The sequence below is a fragment of the Cervus elaphus genome, chromosome 20 (assembly GCF_910594005.1).
Source record: "Cervus elaphus chromosome 20, mCerEla1.1, whole genome shotgun sequence".
Taxonomy (NCBI): Eukaryota; Metazoa; Chordata; class Mammalia; order Artiodactyla; family Cervidae; genus Cervus; species Cervus elaphus.
The window spans coordinates 92,242,452-92,269,087 of record NC_057834.1 but is presented as its reverse complement, the minus strand read 5'-3'; the positions used below and the strand labels follow the sequence as shown (position 1 = coordinate 92,269,087).

The 26,636-nt window shown below is 34.5% G+C and overlaps 1 protein-coding gene across 1 annotated transcript in view; it reads right to left on the bottom strand.

Moving 5' to 3' along the window:
• The window catches only part of LRRIQ3 (leucine rich repeats and IQ motif containing 3), a 198,002-nt gene that overhangs the window by 69,635 nt on the left and 101,731 nt on the right, over window positions 1-26,636 (bottom strand). Inside the window, exon 8 of the mRNA XM_043876900.1 lies at window positions 7,689-7,797. Within this exon, the coding sequence (XP_043732835.1) occupies window positions 7,689-7,797 (109 nt within the window). The remainder of the gene's footprint in view (window positions 1-7,688; window positions 7,798-26,636) is intronic.

Below are 26,636 nucleotides of genomic sequence, written 5' to 3'. Positions count from 1 at the left end.
TAAAAAATGGCAAAATTCAACAAACTTAGAAGATAAAAAGTACCCATCAAACAGGGAACAGAAGGAAACTACCTTGCTTGCTAAGTGGCGCAGTGATAAAGAATCTGTCTGTCAATGCAGGAGACACACAAGAGTTGGGTTCTATTCCTGGGTTGGGAATATCCCCTGGAGGAAGAAACCCACTCCAGTATTCTTGCCTGAAAAATCCCACAGACAGAGGAGCCTGGTGGGCTACAGTCCATGGGGTCACAAAGTGGCGGACATCACTGAGAACACATATATGCACACACCTCAACATAATTAAGTTAGTATAGGAAAATAACCAGAGAAGGCAATGGCACCCCACTCCAGTACTCTTGCCTGGAAAATCCCATGGATGGAGGAGCCTGGTAGGCTGCAGTCCATGGGGTCACAAAGAGTTGGACATGACTGAGTGACTGAACTGAACTAAGGGTAATAACAAGGTCTTCCCTGTTGGCTCAGTGGTAAAGAATCCACCTGTTAAAGTAGGAGATGCAGGTTTGATCCCTGGGTTGGGAAGATCAGCTGGAGAAGGAAATAGCCACCCACTCCAGTATTCTTTCCTGAAAAATCTCATGGACAGTGGAGTCTGGTGGGCTATATTTCATGGGATCACAAACAGTGGGACATGACTGAACATGCATCCATGCACAAACTTCAACATAATTTACATCATATGGGAAAATAACAAGGGCTTCCCTGGCGACTCAGTGGTGAAGAATCCACCTGCCAATGCAGGAGAAGCGATATGACTCCTAGGTTGGAAGATCCCCTGGAGAAGGAAAAATCCACGCACCCCAGTATTCTTGCCTGGGAAATCCTATGGACAAATATGGACTGATGTGCTACAGTCCACTGAGTCACAAAAGAGTCAGACAAAACTTAGCAACTGAAAATAACAAGAAAATAACACATCACATTCAATATGAAATACTGAAAAAATTTTCCTCTAAGATCATGAGTAAGACAAGGATGCCTACTTTTGTCCCTTTTATTTAATATAGTACTGGAAGTCCTAGCCAGACCATTTAGGCAAGGAAATGAATTAATAGACATGCAAATTAGAAAGGTAGAAATAAAATTATCTCTCTTCATACCAAGATTCATACCTCTATGAATCTTGAAAATTTTAAATACACACATACACTCTGACATGCCCCAAATCCTGTCAGAATTAATAGACAAATTCAGCAAAGTTACAGACTACAAAGCCAATACACAAGTATCTTTTGTTTTTCTACACATTCTCAAAGAATCCAAAAAGGAAATTAAGAAAATAATTCCATTTATAATTGTATCAAGAAGACTACCATACATAAACTTAACCAAAGAGGTGAGAAAATTGTACATTGAAACCTTAATGCATTGTTGAGAAATGAAAGATGACACAAGTAAGTGGAAAGACATCCTGTGTTTATGAACTTGAAGACTTAATATTGTTAGACTACTATTTAAAGTAATCTACAAATTCAATGCAATCCATATAAAAATCCACTTGTTCTCACACATAACCTCCCATTTTAAAACTTACTGCAAAGCTTTAGTAATCAAAACAGCATGGCTCTGATATAAAGACAGACATATAAATCAAGGGGAACAGAATAAGAGCCCAGATGTAAACTCCTGCATGTATGGTCAAATTACTTTCAACATGGGTATCAAAACCATTCAATGAGGAAAGGACAACCTTTTCAAAAAAATGTTGGGAAAACTGCATTCCATATGTAAAAAAGTGAAATCGGACCCTTACTTTGCATTGTATGCAAAAATTAACCCCAAATGGATCAACAGTCTAAATATAAGGACTAAAACTATAAAACTCTTAAGGGAAGACACAGGGCAAAAAACTTCATGACAGGATTTTGAATGATTTCTTTGTTAAAACACCAAAAGCACATACAACACACACAAAAACAAATAGCTCAGGGAGAGGATATATGTATACGTACAGCTAGTTCACACTGCTGCACAGCAGAAACTAACATAACATTGCAAAATAATTATATTCCAGAAGAACCTAAATACCTCAACTCCATTAAAATTTTGTGCATCAAAAAAAGAAAGGCAATCCACAATATGGGAGAAAATATTTGCATATCACATATCTGATAAGGGATTGACATTTAGAATATTATATATATATATATATATATATTCAGTTCAGTTCAGTCACTCAGTCGTGTCTGACTCTTTGCGACCCCATGAATCGCAGCATGCCAGGCCTCCCTGTCCATTATCAACTCCTGGAGTTTACTCAAACTCATACCCATTGAGTTGGCGATGCCATCCAGCCATCTCATCCTCTTTCATCCCCTTCTCCTCCTGCCTCCAATCCCTCCCAGCATCAGGGTCTTTTCCAATGAGTCAATTCTTCGCATGAGGTGGCCAAAGTACTGGAGTTTCAGCGTCAGCATCGATCCTTCCAATGAACACCCAAGACTGATCTCCTTTAGGATGGACTGGTTGGATCTCTTCACAGTCCAAGAGACTCTCAAGAGTCTTCTCCAACATCACAGGTCAAAAGCATGAATTCTTCGGCACTCAGCTTTCTTTCTAGTCCAACTCTCACATCCATGCATGACCACTGGATAAACCATAGCCTTGACTAGACGGGCCTTTGTTGGCAAAGTAATGTCTCTGCTTTTTAATATGCTATCTAGGTTGGTCATAACTTTCCTTCCAAGGAGTAAGCATCTTTTAATTTCATGGCTGCAATCACTATCCACAGTGATTTTGGAGTCCAAAAAAATAAAGTCTGACACTTTTTCCACTGTTTCCCCATCTATTTCCCATGAAGTAATGGGACCAGATGCCATGACCTTAGTTTTCTGAATGTTAAGCTTTATGCCAACTTTTTCACTCTCCTCTTTCACTTTCATCAAGAGGCCTTTTAGTTCCTCTTTACTTTCTGCCATAAGGGTGGTGTCATCTGCATATCTGAGGTTATTGATATTTCTCCCAGCAATCTTGATTCCAGCTTGTGATATATATATATATATAAATAAATCATACAACTCAACAACAAATATCAAACAAACCAATGAGGAAATGGGCAAATGATGTGAATAGATATTTTCCCAAAGGTGATACATAAATAATAAATAAACACAATAAAAATGCTCAACATCACTAATGATTATGGACATGCAAATCAAAACCACAATGAGATATGGCCTCCCAATCACTAGGATGGCAGTAACAACAGCAACAAAAAATAACATCTGTTGGTCAGGATGTGGAGAAATTGGAATTCTTGTGCACTAATATTGAGATTGTAGAGTGGTATAATCATTGTGGAAAAAAGTATATGGTAGTTCCTCAAAAAAATAAAAATAAAATTATATCATCCAGAAATTTCACTTCTGGGTATACACCCAAAACAAATGAAAACAGGGTCTCAAAGAGATATCTGTACACCCACGTTAGTAACAGCATTATTCACAATAGCTAAGAGGTAGAAGCAAAGCAAGTGCCAACTGATAAATGAATGGATAAAAACATGGTACCTAGTTATAATGGAAAATTATTCAACCTTAAAAGGAAAGCAATTTTGTTACAACATGGGTGAACTTTAAAGATATTATGCTAATTAAAATAAGCCAGTAAATAAAGGGCAAATGTTGTATAATTCCACTTATATAAAAATATCTGTAGTAATCACACTCATAATAATTCTAGAGACAGAAGGCAGAATGGTGATTTCCAGAAAATGAGAGGATGGGAGGACTGGAAATTAGTGTTCAATGGGTATAGCATTCCAGTTGAAAAGAGTTTATAAAAAGCTCCTGCAGATGGATGGTCATGATGGTTGTACAACAATATAAATATGCTTAATGTACAGTTAAGATGGTTACAATGGTATGTTCTGTGTTATGTTTAATATATGCATTACCTTAAAAATAAGACAAGAGAAATACTGACAAATGAGGGATATAAATTTTCAGATTGAAAAGTCACAATAAATTGAATCAAAAGAAAATCTTCACAAGCAAACAAATATCTGAGCCAAATCACTGTGAAATTGCAAAATACTTGGTACAGAGATAAACTGCTAAATGTTTCTAGTCAGTAGACAAAACAACACACAGAAGTTCACACACATCAGAATGAGAATTACATGGCAATGGATTTCTCAAAGGTAACACTGGAAGCTAGAAGACAATGAAGCAATTCTGAGAAAACTATGACGATTCTGCACAGTTAAATCATCAATTAAATATATATGTAGCATAAAAATATGCTTAGGCTTTTAAGTTTTTAAAAAAAAAATTACTTCTAATGCATAATTTCTCTGTAAACTAGTAAGAAAGTATTGTAGTAATATAAGAAAATAAACCAAGAAAAAAGATATAGAACCCTGGAAACAGGTCATAACACAGTATATGAGACAAATGAATTCTCAGGATCACAGTACTGAATGAATGTACCAAGATGAAGTGATGTACCAAGATGACAGCTGTTAAAAACAAGTTTAGAAAGCAAGTAGTCCTGATTAAATTAGCAAATTAAGGTCTCAAGCAGAAGTATATTGAAAAAATATATAAGTATGGAAGTGCTTGGTGAGAGCTGACTCTTATGAGGTTTCCAAACAAGTTTTTAAATAATAGTATAAGGCAAACATAGCCTCGTATACTGTGTGACTCAGCTGTAAGTAGTTATTTATATAGCCATAATAATTAAAATGTTAATTATTAATTAATCCCCAAATAGTGATAATATAATTTTATTGGGAGAAAAGGGGAGGGGACATGTTAAGAATGTGTATTAGGGGGAATTTATAAATAATTAAATCTCCATCTTTCACAGTAGAAATTGCATATAAAATCTAAAATTAAAAAAGAAATTCTAACAATAAATATATTACTTGGAAATATAAAAGTAAGTAACAGAAGAGTATTCAAAAATTATTAAAGGATTATTGCTCTAGGGAAGCAACAAAAGTGAGTGGAGGGTATGGAGCATGGGACTACTGTATTTCCTTAATTTCATTTTGGTTTGTAAACCTAGGAGTCAAATAATTGGATTAAAATAACATTACTTTCAAATAAAAGATGCAGAGTTTTAGGAAATATATAAAGTACATGAACTTAATAGAGAAGTGATGAAATAACAAAGCCACTGACAAATAAGAATCTGGTAGAGTTTGACGAGTTCACGTACACAGAAGACAAAAATTCAGTAAGGATAAAGATACCACCACAAATTTTTAAAAAGAAAAAGAATCAAATATTTAAGAATTAAAAGGATGCAGGGAGGGAAAAATGGGGAGCTGTCGTTTAGATATTATACATATCCAGTTATACAAGATGGAAAGGTCAGAAGGATCCGCTGTGCCTATACCTAAATGTATTGTGCAATTAAAAAATCTGTTAAGAGGGTAAGCCTAATGCTAAGTGTTCTTATCATAATTTTTAAACGGTTTAAGAGAAAATTGGAAATGGTCAAATAGGAGAAGGCAAGAGTGAACGCTGACATTTTAGGAATCAGCAAACTAAAATGGGCTGGAATGGGTGAATTTAACTCAGATGACCATCTTCAAGAGATGGGACTACAAGACCACCTGATCTGCCTCTTAAGAAATCTGTATGCAGGTCAGGAAGCAACAGTTACAGCTGGACATGGAACAACAGACTGATTCCAAATAGGAAAAGAAGTACATTAAGGCTATATATTGTCACCCTGCTTATTTAACTTATATGCAGAGTACATCATGAGACATACTGGGCTGGATAAAGCACAGGCTGGAATCAAGATTGCCAGGAGAAATATCAATAACCTCAGATATGAAGGTGACAACTGCCTTATGACAGAAAGTGAAGAACTAAAGAGTCTCTTGATGAAAGTGAAATAGGAGAGTGAAAAAGCTGGTTTAAAGCTCAAGTTTTAGAAAACTAAGATCATGGCATCCAGTCCTATTACTTCATGGCAAATAGATGGGGAAACAGTGGAAACAGTGGCACACTTTATTTTTGGGGGCTCCAAAATCACTGCAGATGGTGATTGCAGCCATGAAATTAAAGATGCTTACTCCTTGGCAGGAAAGTTATGACCAACCTAGATAGCATATTAAAAAGCAGAGACATTACTTTGCCTATAAAGGTTCATCTAGTCAAAGTAATGGTTTTCCCAGTAGTCATGTGTGGATGTGAGAGTTGGAATATAAAGAAAGCTGAGCACTGAAGAATTGATGCTTTTGAACTGTGGTGTTGGAGAAGACTCTTGTGAGTCCCTTGGACTGCAAGGAGATCCAACCAGTCCATCCTAAAGGAGATCAATCCTGAGTGTTCACTGTAAGAATTGATGTTGAAGCTGAAGGTCCAATACTTTGGCCACTGATGAGAAGAGATGACTCATTTGAAAAGACCCTGATGAAAGACTGAAGGTGGGAGGAGAAGGGGATGACAGAGGATGGGATGGTTGGATGGCTTCACAGACTCAGTTGACATGAGTTTGTGTAAACCCTGGTAGTTGGTAAATAGGGATTACAGTTGAGTAAATCCCTGGAGTGGTTGCAGGGAAGCCTGGCGTGCTGCAATCCATGGGGTCTCAAAGAGTCAGACACAACTCAGCGGCTGAACTGAACTGAAGAGAAACTTTGAGAAAAATTATAAGACCTTCAAATTATTTTATAGACTGGTTTTATTAGTTTTCTGTGAAAGAGAGAGATAAAGACAATAACGTCATCTGCTTAGAATACAATATTTTACCAAAAGAAATTCTGAAAAAATAAAATAAAAACAAGTACACATATGATGGTGGCACTAGGGGTAAAGAACTCACTTGCTAATGCAGGAGACATAAGAGATGTGAGTTCGATCCCTGGGTTGGGAAGATCCACTAGACGATGGCATGGCAACCCACTCCAGTATTCTTGTCTGGAGAATCCACGGACAGAGAAGCCTGGTGGGCCACGTCCATACGGTTGCAAAGAGTCAGACATGATTGAGGCAACTTAGCATGCATGCACAGATATGATGACCAAAATGTTATTAACATAAAATTTTTTGTGTAATAAGAATTAATTATCTTCAAAGTCTGAAAGACATTTTATATCATTTTTAATTTAAATGATTTATATTAATCTGCTAATTGACAGATTTCCTGAAGGATGTACCATGCTGACACAGTCATACAGTAACAAAAAGATTCAATATGGTTCTTGCTAATATGTGTGTGTGTGTGTGTGTGTGTGTGTTCAGTTGGTCAGTGTGTCTGACTCTTTGCAACCCCACAGACTGTAGTCTGCCAGGCTCCTCTTCCATGGGATTTTCCTGGCAAGAATACTGACATGGGTTGCCATGCCCTCCTTTAGGGGATCTTCCTGACCCAGGGATCAAATCTACATCTCCTGCGTCTCCTGCATTGTAGGTAGATTCTTTACTGCTGATTCACTGATGGAGCCCTTCTTGATAATACTTATTTCTAATTCCCAATTTCTAGTCAAAATCAGGGCTTTCATATCCATTAAACAACTTTCTGATATATATAAATATATATATATTTATAAATTATTAAATGAGATATCGATATTTTATTTAGAAGTCTCAACATATATTTCATGGAGCCATATTTATAGTTCAAATTAGCATGCCCAATGTTTAACAAATATAATTACTCTTCATCAAAATATGTTCATTAAATATAATTTAAAAATTCATATAACTAACCTTTTTGAATGAGATATCTTGGTTTTCTTGTTTTTAATTCATGTAAAATAGAAGAAACAAGTTTTCTCTGTTCAGTAGAATATTTTAAATCAACAGGAGAATATATACTCTGTGGAAACAAAATAAAAGCAATGACAACAATGATAATATGTCATATATGTTTTAGAGTTCTCAAAGAACTCTCACATATATTATATAGTACATTATCATGATTTACTTTTATTTTAAAAAACAACAGCAAAACCTGTGAGGTAGGCAGAGTTTAGAAAAGATGAAAAGAGTTCCATTATGTATGATTCTGATAAACAGCCCTCCTATTAAGAGCTGACGATATACTTAAGACAATGTTCTAAGAGAGTCTGAGGGGAAGGGGAAGGGGATCTGTCAGGAGGATGACATGACAAAGGAATCCGAAGGGAGAAGAAATAAGAATAAACAAAAGAAACAAGACGCTGTCCTTCAGAAAGCCTGAAGGAAGATTCTAAGAAAGAAGGGACAAAATTATTTCACAGAACACTAAAAGACAGTAAAACAAGAAGAAATAAATGGGGCCAGAATTACCACAAGCCTTAAGAGTATGTGTGGAAAGGATAATAAGTAGCATATTGATAAGGAGCTCTGTGGAGAGCAGAGGCACTCTCAGATGTAAACTATACAATCCCTGTAAAGTGGTTGGGAATGATTTAATAATTGATACTGTGTTATCTCTTTCTTCACAGTCCATTCATGATTGGTACAGATAACTACTTGAGCATCAAATATCATATCTATACTTCAGTCAGCAAGATGGAAGAAAGGATAAAATGATAAAAGGGCACAGGCCATGTTGTCTTAAGGAACTTTCCTAGAGGCCCTTCCAATAACTTCTGTTCACGTCTCATTGACTTCCCACAGCTAAAACTTGAGAGGGCAAGAAATGCAGCCTTTGTGCTATGGACTTTACTTCCTGGAGTAAAATGGAGGGTCTGTTACCAAAAAAGAAGAGAAGGACAGACATTCGTAGGCGACTAACACACTGCTACAGGAAAAAAAATCAAAATTTTAGGAAGGGACATATGCTTGTATTTGAAAAATCCTTCCCAGGATATTACGCTTTCCTTGATGAGAACCACTGGTCTAAATGTTGACGATTCACTGGTCTAAATTTTGATTTGACATATATATATATATATATGAGTGTGTGTGTGTGTGTTTGTGAATCATAAATATATTTGTAATTTGTAAATATATTTGTGAATTTGTAAATATATATATTTACACACACACACACACATATATATATGTATGTGTCCTCAGGTAGATCTCTTTTCTGAGATTTGGTTCTGTATATTTGTTTATTGAATACTTGTATAGTGTTTATCATATTTGCTATTATTTTACATTCTTTATAGATATTAATTTATGTAATACTTATAACTATTATTAACTGAGCTCTTTTGCCCTGGGAAATCTCACAGACACAACATACTCAAGAGATTTGTTGTCATATCTTTCCTCTAAACCTTTTAGTACTTATTTCTAGTTCTTGGGAATAGCAGTACCTTCATCCAAGGGGAGAAAACTCACAAAAATTCTCTAACATATGATCAGTGATAGAATTTTTAAACAGATTTTTTTCATAGTCCCCTTGCCTTAACTGTCCAGTTGTCAAAACTTCTTTTACTCTACAATTTAGAAGGAACACTTGGATATGTGTCCTAGTCCCCTGTATTCACAATTTTATGAACAAATTTCTGTACCATATAACAGACATATTTAATTAAATATCCTTGAATTTATTTTTATCTTTTAAATTTTATATGTCCTCTAAATTATTTTTTGAAAACACAGTCTCTATGCAGTGACTCATTATGCAAGGAATTTTTTTTTAATGTTTGTGTTAGGTACTCGGTATTATCTGGTCCTGGAATGAATCTCAATTTTCATTCTGCTCTAAAAATTCCTTCCCTAATAACTTTTATACAACACTACTTTAAGTTCTTACATGACAAAAGTACTATTTTTTGCTAGAAAGACAAATAGGTAGCTACTTTTGAGCTCACCTATTCTCTCTATATTTAGAAGTTTTTCTTAAGGTTATCAAGAATAATTATAGTAATACACAGTAACACATTATCAAAGAATGGCAATATTTTAAGGAATGCTGTTTCTATTTTCATTAGGGCTCAATTCTTTCCATTAAACAAAGTATGACAGAAAAATGTAGACTACTGTTTTGCCACCAAATCTTAACAATCAATTTCAAAGGCTTTTTCAATCTCAAATTTGTCCATCAATCTTCCTCATGCCATATTATCATTCTTGTATCCTTTTACTTCTATGAATTTTGCTCTATTTTGGTAACCATGTTCTATCTCTCCCTCTTAACAATGTAATTCATCATACGTTAAAAATCAATTCAAATTCTAATTCAGTGATAGACTGTTTCTTTCTTCAAGATCTCACACTTATATTCTCCTTATAAGAAAATAATTAATGTAGAATGAAATGGTACATTCAACAATTCTTTTTCTACTAGTACTTATCCCTTTACCCCTCCAGAAGAATAGGAAAAAAATTTTAAATTTATGTATTTGTCAAATCTGAGTATCCAAACTCTATCACAAATAAAGTTTATTTGCAGAATCATGAAATTTTAAAGCCCTTAAGTCGAGTCAATATATATATATTGGTTTGCCCCCTTATCCTTTTTCATATATAATTCACATATCACTGTTTGTCATCATTTAAAATCATTTCCCCTTCCTTGGATTTTGTAAAAGAAGAATCCATGATATAGGGTGCATATGTGATGTGAAACAAATCTATAGAAAGATGATCAGAGTCTAAAACTTCAAATGAACTGAGACTTATATAAGCTGTCAATATAAAGAAAATTGGATTTTTGTTTTATATACTGCAATTAAAAAAAGGAAAGATGTACCCATTTATTGACTGATCTTCAAAATCACAGAGAAAACAAGTCATGATACCACTGGAGATAATCTAATAAGTATCTTGTTTTCAATAACTGAAAGGATATTCTATTAACTAAAGTGCCTTAACCTTAACACTGGTCTTCAATAACTTAGGGAAATATTTTAAGGATTTTTGGTAGCATTTAGAAAAGAAATAATCACCAAGGAGCAGTATATAGTGAAAACAAACTAATTACGTCAGGTATAATTTTATTTTTAACAGAGTCAGAATCAGGTTCAAATACACTTGATAAAACAGACCTGAATTTCAGCAACGTTTGATAAATACTTTTACTACTTTGTGGAAAGATAATATGATTAGGTACAGATCAGAGATGTTGGGTTATCATATGGAAAAGAGTAAGGATTAATAAAATGAAGGGAGCTCTCTAATGTCATGATACATGGACAACTTCTTAGCCCTATGCTGATCAATACTTATCTGAATGATGTGAACAAAACTACAAGGAAAATTCTTATCAAATTTTCAAAGGAGGTGGTAAAAGAACAAAATCAGTTAAGATCAGACAAATTTAAAAGATTACAGATAGATGGAGCAATGGGTCAAATTGGAATAGATGAATTTTAATAGGAATAGATATTGTAGTTGGGAAAATACATTTAATCACTAAAATAATATTATTGAAAACATGAATGATAAAAAATATTTTAACTAAGACTATAGTAAAAGTGTAATGTGTCATGACTTTTATGTTGTATTAAGCATTCTATCTAGAATGAAGGAAGTTACAGTCTTACCATATTAATTTCTGATCAGACCATAGCTGAAGTACTACGTCAGGTCAGGGCAACAGATTTTCAGATGATTAAAGATACCCTGGAATATGAAAAGAAAGGAGCCTACCTACTGAACTATTTTTAAAATAAGACCTACATAAATAAGCTATGCATAAGTATAGAGAAGAGGTAATAGAGATTCAGGCTTCTCATGTCCTCCAACTTCCATCTTCCTTATCTTCTAAAAGGATATCATTCTTATTCAAATCATAGAAATTTAGAATTTCATCTCTATTTTATCCTTTTTCTGAAACACTTTAAGTCATCAGCATATCTTGGCAATTCTACTTTCTAAATCTATTTCAAATGTTTGCTTCTCTCTGATTTCACTTCACTTCTCTAGTATAATCTATAATCATCTCTTCCAAACAGAAATATCAATGGTTTCCTATTGGTCTCTGCCATAACCTTGCTCTCACAATATATATTTACATTTGTCAAAAGGTAACTCTGATCATTGTTTTTCTTTGGCTTTAAAATCCCATAATGGCTGTCCAAGGTCCTTACTATGTCCAAATCCTTATTATGAGACACAAAAACTCAGTAAAATATGGCCCTCAAATACACAATCAAACTATCTTGTGTTACTCAACTTGGTTAATTATACTCCTACCATGTGGATTTCACTCAGTCCCTTGAACTAATCCAGCTAAAACAAGCTACTGCATGCCTTAGTTCCTTGTGTAAGCTCTTCTCTCTGCCTAGAATACTCTCCTTCCTATACTTTTCATGACTAGCTTCTTATCCTTTATGTCTTAATTTTAAATATTATCCCCTCAGGAAAAAAAAAACATTTTGTGAAAATCCTATGAGAAGTAGGCATCCTCCTATTATTCTCTATCTCAGAACCTTATTTAATTCATAACATTTATCACAATTTTATTTGTTTACTAAGATTATATATTTTTTCTTAGAATCTAGTCCACAAAGCACTACGCACTTATCTTATTTACTCAAAGTAAAGAGTGGCCCTTGGCACTCAGCACATACTCAATAATTATTTGTTATTATGTGGAATGAATAGCTTTAAAGAGAAGTGCTAGAAGCAATGAGTGGAGGTTTAGGAACATTGGCTAACATAATACCAACTCCATTTTTTGGAAATAGCCTAATAACTAGACAATGCTGTTCAGTCGCTAAATCATGTTCAGCACTTTGTGACCCCATGAACTGCAGCACGCCAGACTTCCCTGTGCTTCACTGTCTCCCACTGCTTGCTCAAACTTATGTCCATTGAGTCAATGATGCCATCCAACCATCTTATCCTCTGCTGTCCCCTTCTCCTCCAGCTCTCAATTTTTTCCAGCATCATGGTCTTTTCCAATGAGCTGACTCTTCACTTCAGTGGCCAAAGTATTGCAGCTTTGGCTTCAGCATCAGTCCTTCCAATGAACATCCAGGGCTGATTTTCTTTAGGATTGAGTGGTTTGATCTTCTTAGTCCAAGGGACTCTCAAGAGTCTCCTCCAGCAGCACAACTCAAAAGCATAAATTCTTTGGCACTCAGCCTTCTTTATGGTCCAACTCTCATACCCATACATGAGTACTGGAAAAACCACAGCTATGACTGGATGGACATTTGTCAGCAAAGTGAAATCTCTGCTTTTTAATATGCTATGTTTTTCATAGGTTTTCTTCCAAGGAGGCAGCATCTTTTAATTTCATGGCTGCAGTCGCCATCCACAGTGGCTTTGGAGCCCAAGAAAATAAAATCTGTCACTGCTTCCATTTTTTCCCCATCTATTTGCCATGAAGTGATGGGACCGGATACCATGATTTTTGTTGTTTGAATGCTGAGTTTTAAGTCAGGTTTTTTCACTCCCCTCTTTCAACCTCATCAAGAGGCTCTTTAATTCCTCTTCACTTTCTGCCATGAGAGTGATATCATCTGCATATGTGAAGTTGATACTCCTCCTGGCAATCTTGATTCCAGATTGTGAGTCATCCAGCCTGGCATTTCACATGATTTACTCTGCATAGATGTTAAAAAAGCAGGGTGACAATATACAGCTTCAACGTAATGCTTTCCCGATTTTGAACCAGTCCATTGTTCCATGTCCAGTTCAAACTTCTCCTTCTTGACCTGCATATAAGTTTCTCAGGAGACAGGTAACATTGTCCAGGTAACAGGTACCATGGTCTGGTATTTCCATCTCTTTAAGAATTTTCCATGGTTTGTTGTGATCCACACAGTCAAAGGCTTTTGTATGGTCAATGAAACATAAGAGGATGGTGTTTCCCTTGCTTTTTCTATGCTTCAACATATGTTTGCAATTTGATCTATGGTTCCTCTGCATTTTCTAAATCCAGCTTGAACATCTGGAAGTTCTCGGTTCACATATTGTGAAAGCCTAGCTTGAAAGATTTTGAGCATTACCTTGCTAGTATGTGAAATGAGTGCAACAGTACGATAGTTTGAAAATTCTTCAGCATAGTCTTTCTTTAGGACTAAAATGAAAACTGACCTTTTCCTAAATTGCTAGTTTATATTGTTTAAAGGACTCTACCCAAGTAACACTTAAAATAATCTGTTCTTTAATTCCTGAAATTTTTCCTACTCTATGTCTACTCCAAAGCATTTCACTGAACAACTCTTTACAATTCTCCTATTCCTTTCTTCTAAGCATTTTATCACATACATCAACAGAGACTCTCTAGATTTTCTGAAGGCTCTTTAACTTTATCATTTCTCAATGTGCTACCCACAGAAAAACATAACCATCTGGTAAAAACAATTATTATGGATATATATATATGGATATATATATATATACACATACACACATACATATATGATTCAGGTACATCTCTCTATGTACTTGTTCTTTTGATTTCTACATCACAATAAGCCAGAGAACAAAAATCACAATGAAAGAGTTCTTCCTTGATAATACTGAGTAGAGAAGCCAAGAAAAAAAATCACCTGTAAGTAGTATTAAAATAGGGAGAGATAATCTGTATATGAATAAATCTCATTCAATTATAATGAGAAAAAAAACTCAGAGGGTTAAGGAAAATCAGAATAGATTAACTGAGGATCCATGGAGTTTCTTGTAATTGACAAACCATACAAGTACATGGTTGCAAAATATCAGATGGCTGACTGTACTAGCTATTTAATTCCCCTTCCCGAGAACGGTGACAGTGGTAACAATTTCCTCAATCTTCTTTCTAGATCAAGGGTAAATAGTTTAAGTTAAACTTTCTGTCTCTGAAAATCAAGATTCATTTCCAATCCTTAGTGGTCTAAGTTCTAAATTTAGTGTAGTTAGGTGTTCTGAAGATTGTTGGCTTTGTTTTCACAATATATATTATGCAAATAAGAGTCCTTTGACTTTAAAGGAAATTATGTGTTTGATTAAAGCAGATTGTTAATGAAGACTCATTGTTATGTTATCTATTTATGCCTATACTATCTGTAGTATCCTATACCTGAATAAGCATTTGCTTTGACTATGTTATATATTATTCATTGTAAGTAGTCTCCAGTTTAATGATGATTCTAAAAACCTTCAGAAACACAGCCAAGATACCAGCCCCTGGTGTCCTACCCCATTTGTTGTTGTTTCTGTTGCCTTTCCTCTTCTCAGCCAAAACATGATCTTTAAAAGTGCTAATCCAGATCTTAGGTATTCTAGATAATACTCAGAAAACTTTAGGAATATGCTAAAATCCAAACTAAAAAGTTGTTCTCTTTTGTCTGAATGATAACTGTTAGCTCTAGTGTTTGGCTACACATACTATCACTAACTTAGCAAGCACAACCTTTGCTAATGCATAGTGATCCATGCATGGCGGGTTCCACTTGACCTTGGCTTTCAAGAATAAGTGTTAGTTAACAGGAAAAGCCACTGAGCAAGGGGCATAATTTAAGATAAAAGTTTTATGAGAAAAAGTTACTTTTTAAGATAAGCCCCTTAAGCAACTAGCAGGTTTAACTGCTGGATGAAAAATTACTACTACCTTATATTTGGTCCCAATCTTACTTTATCTTAACAAAAAAGACTAGAAATGAAGTGATGATATTTTTGATAAATGGGGAAGAGATTTCACAAAGGATGACCTGGATAAACACATACAGGAGAAACCTGGTAGATATAGAATGAAATGCAACACTTCTCGTCTATACAAAAAAATGACCACAGAAATAAGAATGGCTGAAATTATATTTTGCTGCAATTATCCAGTTAAAGAACACGTGAAAAAAGCATCATAGGAAGTTATGCTCCCTCAATTGAAGAATGATTAAAGTCTAAGGTCTATCCTTACCAAGTATAGAGGTGCTAATGAGCAAATCATTGAGGTCCACTCTTTTAAGTGTGCTATATGACACTGGAAATATAGCAACTGCTTGGTAGCAGCAGTTGTTAAAAACTCAGTAAAAAGAGATGTTGCAAGCTTCCAGATTTCAAAGTAAGTTATAATTTCAAGTTCAGAGAATACAGTGGTAGTTCATCAATAATAATAATTGATACTATAGAACAGAAGTAAAGGGCATGAAGAAATTTCAGAGTATACAGGTTTATGCTTCTTTGAAAAATCTCTCCAGAAATAAGTTTGATTAATTACTATTTACATGACAATGCAATTCTATTCATAATCCTTTTTTTCTAAGACATTTTTATATTGTCTAGTAGCCAATTTATTATATAGTAGTAATTGAAAATAATTCTGTATCTGATTTACCTAAGGATCACATTTTAAAAAGTGTATAACTTTACATAATCAATATCATTTTTTCATATCTTTCGAGCACTTATTGCATTCTACCTTATATAATAGTTAAGTACATTTTTCATCCCTAGAAGACATTATTCTCTCTGAGAACTGGGGCCATAGTTTACTTATCTCAATATCCCTGCACCACTTTGACTGGATTCTTCAACCTCTGTTGCAGTATCAATTCACAAATAACAAAAAAGAATTGAGACAATTGATTAGTTTTTCAACAAATATGTATTGAGTGCCAGCTATATCCATGATACCATGCTAGGCAAAGGTACAAAGTTTTTATTTTGTGAATATTTAAATTCTATACTTCTCAAAATATGGCATGATTTAATGATTAACCCTCTATATAGATATGGAAAACATCAGAAGCAAGATAAAAATATTGAAAGTGAGAAAAAGCATAGAAGAAAGCACAGGCTGACTGCTAAACACATTCTTGATAAAAATCTGCATTTTATTAAACCCCAAGTATTAACTCAATTGGGTAAAATAATATTTAGTAAATAAATAATTTTTAAATCTAATCATTTTGAAGTGAAAGAGACATACTATGCATTAGTAATATAAGTTAATACTGCTTAAGTAGCCCCCAAATGAGATCACTAACATGCTGGTGGTAAAATTTAATGATGGGCAATGAAATAATATTTTTAGGAAAAAAAAAAAAACTTTTTCATTAACAGTAAAATACATAGCTCAAGAATATATATTCCTAGGTATATTTGAACAGTGTTTGCATTTATGAAAAAAGGAGAAAAGAGCAAAAATTGAGACTACCAATATTTTATGATGTTTAGGTTGTTCTCCTTTAACTTATACCACTCAGTCGTGTGCGACTCTTTGCGACGCCATGGACTATACAGTCCATGGAATTCTCCAGGTCAGAATACTGGAGCGGGTAGCCTTTCCCTTCTCCAGGGGATCTTCCCAACCCAGGAATCGAACCCAGGTCTCCCTCATTGTAGGCGGATTCTTTACCAGCTGAAAGCCACAAGGGAAGTCCTTAACCTAGATACCTTAAGCAAACATAACATTATAGAAAGCTTTAAATTGGTTTAGAATCTGAGGAAGGGTTTATATTTACCATAAAGATCTCAATAAATTAACATAGTAGCCACAGATATAATTGTGGGGTTTTTTTGCAATTTTTAAAAAAATTTTTATTTATTTATTTATTTTCTTATGCTGTACAAGTTTCTCTTCTAATTTTTTTTTTCCCAGATATAATTGTGTTTTAAAGTGGTGGCTGTTTAGTAGCTAAGTTGTGTCTGACTCTTGCGACCCCATCAGCTGTTGCCTGCCAGGTTCCTCTGTCCATGGGATTCTCCTGGCAAGAATACTGGAATGGGTTGCCACTTCCTTCTCCAGGGGATCTTCCCCACCCAGGGATTGAACCCTATTCTCCTGCATAACAAGCAGATTCCTTACCAACTGAGCTAAGCATATTATATACAACTTAAATGTGCTTTATAAATACATACTGATAAAATATTAAATTGACTGCATAACAGGCAGATTCCTTAACAACTGAGCTAAGCATACTATATACAACTTAAATGTGCTTTATAAATACATACTGATAAAATATTAAATTGACTTGGTAAATGTTTGTTGTGTGCCTGCCGGGTACCGACCCCGTGCTTGGATAATATTTTCTAGAACTGAAGATTTAGCCTTCTGCACCTGGCAGTGATATACTGATTTGAGGAATTCAGAATATTTGTAAATGTTGCTTCACATAAGAGTTTATTACTATACCAAGGACTAAAACAACTGTTTTAAATGCAGTATAATCATGCTTCGTCCCTCTGAATTTTATATATATATATATATAGATAGATAGATATATAATGAACTGCGGGGACTGCTTTGAGCAAAAAGTGGATTATATAATAGTCAGGATTTATAATATATATGTCTACATATGTTTGTGTGTGTGTAAAACAGTATATGTACACACACTCATGAGACAGATAAATAGGAAGGTTCAACCAAGTGCTTTAATTAACCCTGAATTGCCAGCCTGTAAGTTCTACAGCTTCAGTACAAATCTCAGTCTATTCAACTTCCCAATGTATTCAGCACAGATTCCTAAACAACCTCAGTCCTACTGCTCTTATTTCCAGTAGAAAATATTTCAGCCATGGTTCAAAAGTTTATTATTTACATGAAGTCAAATGTTCCTGTGGCTAGGTAAATGGCTCAAAACTGTAGCTACTAAGACTTTCAAAAGCAAACAGGTTTATTTGCAGTTCTTAAGCTAATAAATTAGGTATTGTCAAAATCATTATAATTTATAAAGCAAAAACTTAAATATAAAGAAATGCCTGCAATTTACCATGAGTCTCCACAGGCTTTCTAGATGGATATAATCAGCTAAATCCATGCTTAGATGGACTGTCTCTAAAAATATCTTAATAGATCAGTGAGCAGCAATGTGATTCAATAATTAATATTTTCCAAGTCATGGTGCTGAATTTGACTTGAGAAAATTCAGTCCTATCAATTTCCAGATGAGTCATAATACACAAATCTTTGTCATTCAAAGCTTAGACCAATATTAAAATATACTGAAATAGCTACTCTCTCTTACCAATATTAAAATACACTGAAATAGCTACTCTCTCTTACCATGAACAAATAAAAATTCATTTTAAGTAAGTGGTAAAGAATGGTTATTTTATTAAGTTTGCTTCTTTTTATTATAAAAAGATGGACAGCTTGAAAAGTTTTGCATTCGCAGTCTTTGCAAAGCCAGTGTTTTTTTGCTAGTACATTTTACTGGATTTAAAAATGGTAATATTAGCTTTCTTGCATGAGGAAGTAAATAATTTCATGAACATTTTTATGCAAGTTTCAAATAGCTAAAACATGCAGGCTTGAATGATTATTAAGTGTATTTCTCTTTTCAACTTTACACTTATCTTGTGTGTACAGCTGATATCCCTAGTGTCCAATCAGAGACAGGTTTTCATCCTGTTGTCCAGGGAATGATGGGCACAATTCCTTTGACACTGATGAGAGGTGAATACATAAATCCAGCCCACTTCAGTGAAAATTGACCCATAATTTTTTTTTACCCTGAAGAAAAATACAGGTAATAAAGTTTAAAGATGGAAAAAAAATACAGTTAAAACTCTTGAGGTGTACCATTATTTAACAATAGTCAGCAAACATTACATTTTGCCTTGAGGACAGTGAGCTCCAGATTTGCTTTCAGGTGCTCATGAATTCTAATAATCATGGTTTTCTATAAGATAGAAAGAAACCTAAAAATATGAATGATAAGCTTTTCACATTTCAATGAGCTCAAAAGTTAAAACTAAAAAGAAAAGGCATAATTTTGAAATATTTTCTTCTACCTCTACTCTCCCTTAAGATGTTCCTTATGAAATGAGTGTATGTATTTTCTATAAATATTTAGTAGTGGAAAATAGACTTGATTTTACACATAAAGACTAGCCACCAAATTAAAAATGTGTGGATCTTGTATACAACAAGTATTTACAAAGTTATATCAGCATTCCTAAGATTTGGGGGAGAAATGACATGGTATAGTAAGTCAGATCAATTGCCCCTAAATCAAATATCCTGCCTCTAACAGTAGCAAAAAGAAATGCTGTGAACAGTGAAGACTATCCAACAAAGCATTTTCATTTACTTTAACAACCCATTAAGGATTTACTATTAGTTAATTTATCTATATAACTTAGTTTATTTATATCATTGGCCTATAGCATTTCCAGAATAATGAGTTTTATTATAATTATCACAGTATGGTAATCCTTTTCCTTCTCTATCTTTGAAAGGTATTCTAAGTTCTTCTGTAACAGGCCCAGCAAGAAAATCTTTTTTATTTACATAGTTCAAGACTTTGTAAGAAAAAAAAAAAAAACTTTGTAAGATCCTTTTGCACTCTATATTTTATTTTTGACTTGCATCTTATTTTAATCTATCTTCTTTCAATGATAACTTTAATTGTTCCTGTCCCACACAAAGATCTCAATGATAAGCAGAATTCTATTAGCTACTTTTTTCATGCTAGCACAGTGCATTAATATTTTCAGAAAATATACTAAAACCATGCCATGAGTTATAAATTATGACCAAAATATGAGTTAAGTTTAAACTTCTTGTAAATGCAGATAACAGAACTTTAAATCAGTAAATATTTGTTGAGTGCCTCCTATGTGCATATTACTGTGCTAGATAAAAGGTGGAAAAACAAATAAATTACAATTTGCCATAACGTGGCTTATATTCCTAGAATAAAGACATTCACATAAAATAGTCACCTTCTAAGGAAGTATGGTGTAAATAAGTTTACATAGAAGTAGACATAAAGAAAAATATTACTAACAATATTTGAACTGAGAGAAACTAATTTCCTCTAATATAAAAAAAGAAGAAATCTCTGTTCTGGGCCACATCAGGGATTGTATTGTTTTATTTAATGCTGCAAACTGAAGAGAGAAATAGATAAAGAGGTACAATTCTGGGAATAATCTCATTCTTAAACAAAAGGAAGTAAAGATGAGATTCCAGGAAGGAGGCTTTGGCTTTGACACCAAAACCTTAAGGTGAATGAACAAAAGCATTTTTGAGATGGAGGCTGTATGATGGTATAATTGTAGAAAGAAGGCAATGTGCTGGAATGGGGGTGAATTGGAGGAAATACATAGCAATATTTTATATATTAACTCTATCTCTGAAAAATACTTTGCTCTCAATAACTGGCTGATTCACAGCAGCCAGGATCAAATGTAGTTAACTCTACTGAGTTTAATTCTAGTACTGGAATCTTACACAAAGTGCAACAATGGCTCTCTTCTGAAGGAAAAGGTGCTAGTGAGATATAATGCTCAATTTCTATAAGCATCCTTTCCCTCCTTTGGAGTTAAATCTCCAATATGCAGACTCCATTCTCCTTTCAATTCTAGGACTTAACTAATATAGACTGAAGTCCATAAGACAATAAGACTAGTCTTTCAGACTAATACTTGGGAATTTCCTATTAATTTACCTTTCCTCATAGTCTACACAATATTATGCTAATTTGTATTTTGCATCATTCTGAAGCCTTCATCACTCCCTTCTACCTTTGAAATGTTTCCTAGTTCTAACTTGACATGTGCCTTGGACCATTTCCCATGCCTCCACTTAAGCAATCCAGTCTTAAGTACCAGGTTTTTTATTTTGTTTTTAAAAGTCATTGAGCACTGTCTAGGCTTTAATACCTAATGACAGATTTCATTAATACCAATTTTTTTCTCAACCTGATCCAATTTTAATTTTGCTAAACTTTTCATATCAGTAGGTCATTTGTTGCTAATCATATAGACAGTGAATAGAGCTCACTAGATATGAAGCTACTTACCCTCCTCTTCTAGTTGCTAGCACTATAACCATCCTGCTCCAGTGGTCAAGTCCAAATTCTTTCTTAGCTTAAACAATTTTGCTTTAATTAATATACCATTTCCCATGAATCACAAGATAAAATGCATGTTAAAGTTCAAGTCTGCATGATATTTTTGAACATGAAATATCATCTTAAGATTGAGCTCATTGGAAAGCATCTTGAAGAAACTGGCAACATGAATTAGGCACATGTAAAGCAAGTGATAATGCTTAATTCACATAAGGAAATCATGGGGCAAACAGGAGACTGAAGAGAAAGGTGAAGAAATCGAGCCATTTGAAGCATATTGTGTATAATAGAATAGGAAGCAAGAAACATTGAAAACATCAGTTCAGTTCAGTTTCATCGCTCAGTCATGTCTAACTCTTTGTGACCCCAAGGACTGCAGCAAGCCAGGCTTCCCTGTCCATCACCAACTCCTGGGAGCCTATTCAACCTCATGTCCATTGAGTCAGTGATGCCATCTAATCATCTCATCCTCTGTTGTCCCCTTCTCCTCCTGCTTCCAATCTTTCCTAGGATCAGGGTCTTTTCCAGTGAGTTGCTTCTTTGCATCAGATGGCCAAAGTATTGGAGTTTCAGCTTCAGCATCAGTCCTTCCAATGAATATTCAGAACTGATTTACTTTAGGATTGACTGGTTTGATCTCCTTGCCATCCAAGGGACTCTCAGGAGTCTTCTCCAACACCACAGTTCAAAAGCATCAGTTCTTTGGTGCTCAGCTTTCTTTATAGTCCAACTCTCACATCCATACATGACTACTGAAAAAACCACAGCTTTAAGTAGATGGACCTTTGTTGGCAAAGTAATATCTCTGCTTTTTAATATACTGTCTAGTTTGGTCATAACTTTTCTTCCAAGGAGCAAGCATAAATGGACACAAAATTATAAAACTCCTATAAAGTACTGGAATCTATGGCCTGTATTATGCTCTTCACATGAAGAACTGATTCATTAGAAAAGAGTCTGATGCTGAGAAAGATTGAAAGCAGGAGACGAAGGGGACCACAGAGGACAAGATGGTTGAATGACATCACCGACTCAATGGACACGAGTTTGAGCAAGTTCTGGGAGATGGTGACGAACAGGGAAGCCTGGTGTGCTGCAGTCCATGGGTTCGCAAAGAGTAGGACATGACTGAGCAAGTCAACAACAACAAGGCTCTTTCATCCAGTCTCTGGAAACCATTCTACACTCTCTTGTCCTCTGTGACATTTTAACACATAGACAAATTTAGGCTTATAAGATTTCACCCTTTACTCTCTCCTTTACAACATAAATAAAATAATTAAATAATCATCCTAAGATTTCATTGCCCATTATCTTATACAAAGCTGAACAGTAAATGTAACTTGTTAATTCTAAGTAATTCAATAGATACATATATATGTATGTATATACATACATATATATATGGTATATATGGTATAAAATGTATAGAGCTGTATATATGGTATTAAAATGTATAGAGAGACTTTTTTTTCCCAAATAATCATTTTAAGTACTCAAGACTAAAGTGTCCATTAACAGCCCTATCCCACTTCAGTTTGCATAATTCCTCTCATAGTTCCCTTCCCATCCACACATTTGTGAAGCTATTTCTCACCTCCACAATTTTGTTCACTTTTTTCAATCTAACCTTTGATCTATTCATTTTTGACGTTCATTTTTTAATATTTCTATCACATGTTGTGTTTATTTATACAGATGTATTGGTCATTTTCTATTACCCCACCTAAACAACAAATTCCTAAGGAACAAAAAAACTCCACTCTTCTGATTTTCCCATAGTGTGCTGAGGTGGACATAAGCACTAAAGTTAGATCATGGCACTTGAAACATGCTTTATGGTGACCTACATGGGAAAGGGATCTAAACAAGAGTAGACGCGTGAGCACATAGAACCAAGTCACTTTGCTGTACAGCAGAGACTACCACAACGGCACCCACTCAGTATTCTTGCCTGGAAAATCCCACGGACGGAGGAGCCTGGTGGGCTGCAGTCCATGGGGTCGCTGCGAGCCGGACACGACTGAGCGACTTCACTTTCCCTTTTCCCTTTCCTGCATTGGAGAAGGAAATGGCAACCCACTCCAGTGTTCTTGCCTGGAGAATCCCAGGGACAGGGGAGCCTGGTGGGCTGCCGTCTATGGGGTCGCACAGAGTCAGACACGACTGAGGCGACTTAGCAGCAGCAGCAACCACAACATCGTTAAGCAATTAAAATCCAATGTATGCTTAGTTCTTCAGTCAGGTCTGACTCTGCAGCCCCATGGACTGCAGCTCACCAGGCTCCTTTGTCCATGGAATTCTCTAGGCAGAAATACTGGAGTGGGTTGCCATTTCCCTCTCCAGGTAAAATCCAATAAAAATTAATAAAAAATAAACCCAGGTTTTAACATTCATATAAAAATATCTATATATATATATATATCTATATATGTAGATATATATATGTATGCTAATACATGCAGAAGGCCATGGCACCCCACTCCAGTACTCCTGCATGGAAAATCCCATGGAAGGAGGGGCCTGGTGGGCTGCAGTCCATGGGGTCGCTAAGAATCGGGCACGACTAAGTGACTTCACTTTCACTTTTCACTTTCACACATTGGAGAAGGAAATGGCAACCCACTCCAGTGTTCTTGCCTGGAGAATCCAGGGGGGGAGGAGCCTGGTGCGCTGCCATCTGTGGGGTCGCACAGAGTCGGATACGACTGAAGCGACTTAGCAGCAGCAGCAGCTAATATATATCAGTTATATTTAAAGTATGCAGGCAAAGTTGATTTTGTGATTATGAACACCACAAAATTTGCAATATACCATGTGGTCTCTCAGTGCGATAAACAAATACTTGATGGATATAAGACACCTCTGTCCCTAAGGTCTTTGAATATTCTTTCCACTTGTCAATTCTTAGAAACTTTCTCCCCACATCAAATTTTCTATCCATCCATGAATCTTACAATTGCAAAACTTTTCAAAAACTTGGAAGTAAGTAATACATCACTGGAACACATGAGAGGAGTTTCCATATTGATTCATCTTTGAATTTGAGCATGGTGATATCAAACACACATCTTAGGATAATAAATTTAAATCTTAGGCATAACAAAATAGTTAAGAGATTTGTACGACATTGGGCTTTTTTTTTTTAAAGTTGCATATTATTTAAATACTAAAAATTTTAGAGTAAAAATTGATTGTGGGGAATAGACATACAGATCAGTGAAGTAAAACTTATAGTCCATAAATAAATCTTTATATATAGTCAATCAAGGGTACCAAGATAATTAAATAGGAGGTTAAGTTTTTTTCTTTTCTTTTCCCAAAAAAAAACATGGTGTGAGATAACTGGATATTTAATTTAAAAAATGATTTTGAACCTCTATCTCATACTATATAAAGATTATCTCAAATGAATCATATGCCTAAATTTAGGAGCTAAATTTAGAAAACTCTTAGGAAAACCATAAAAATAAATCCCTGAGACGCTGGTTTCGAAAATGGTTTCTTAGATGTCACCAGAAAAATATGTGGCAAAAATACTCGTGTAAATTGGATTTCATCAAAGTTAAAAACTTTGTGCGTCAAAGGATACCATTAAGGAAGTGAGAAGACAACATACATAATGGCAAAATATTTTCATATAATATGTACGATAAGAGACTTGTATCCAGAAATATATAGGGGATTTTTACAATTCAACACTAAAAAGACAAGTTATTATAAAATGATCACAGGATTTTTTAATACACAGCTCTCCAATGAAGATATACAAATGATCAGTAAATACATGAAAATATTCTCAGAATTATTAGCCACTAGTGAAACGCAAATAAAAATCACAGTGAAGTAAAACTTCATATTCACCATGATATTTAAAATTAAAAATACAGAAAATAAGTGTGATGGTGAGAATTTGAAGAAATTAGAAGTCTTGTATACTGATAATATTAATGCACAATGGTGCAGTTGCTGTGGACAATAGTTGGAGTTCCTCAGAAAGTTAAATATAGAATTACTGCATCATCCTATAATTCCACTACTAGATATATACACAATAAAATGGAAAAGCATGTCTACAAAAATATTTGTATATGCATATTCAGAACAGAATTAGTTATAACAGTCATAAACTAGAAGCAATCCAAATAATGAATGACTTTAAAATGTGGTATACTCTTATAGTGAAATACTATTAAATTATAAAAATAAGGACTAATACATGTTACAACATGGATAAATCTTTAAAATATTACGTTAAGTGACAGAAGCCATACAAAGATCACATATTTTATATACAAATTATATTAAATGTTCAGAAGAGGCACACTCATGGAGATAGAAAATAGATTAATGGTTGCTAAGGCCTGTTGGGAGTACTGCTGATAGGTATGGGATATTTTTGGTTTTGATGAAATGTTCTGGAATTAGATAGCAGTAATGATTGGGAAAGTTTGTGAAAAGACTAAAAACCATTGAGTTACATACCTAACAAGGATGAATTTTGTGTTATGTAAGTCATATCTCAGTAGAGATGCTATGAAAACAACTGTGTAGACAATAGTTTCAGTAGTGCTTGTCAGAATTCTAAGGAAATGCTAAAATTATAAAGTATCAAAATTATTAATAGAATACTAAGAGACATGATTTTCCAGGTGTTTAGGATTCAAGTTTTCAAAAAACTATAGAAGAGTTCTTCATGATAATTAAGGAATGTAAGCAAAAAGTCAAATAAACATGCAGATTCATTTTTTTTTATTATTTGCTGAAACTGAAACATAAACTACCTGTGCAAAACAACACATTTATCAAGAACTAACCATGAACTGTGACCTTAGAGATGTTCAAGCTGGATTTAGAAAAGGCAGAAGAAGCAGAGATCAAATTGTCAACATCCGCTGGGTCATTGAAGAAGAAAGAGGGTTCCAGAAAAACATTTAGTTTTACTTTATTGACTATGCCAAAGCCTCTGACTGTGTGGATCACAATAAACTGTGGAAAGTTCTCCAAGAGATGGGAATACCAGACCACCTGACCT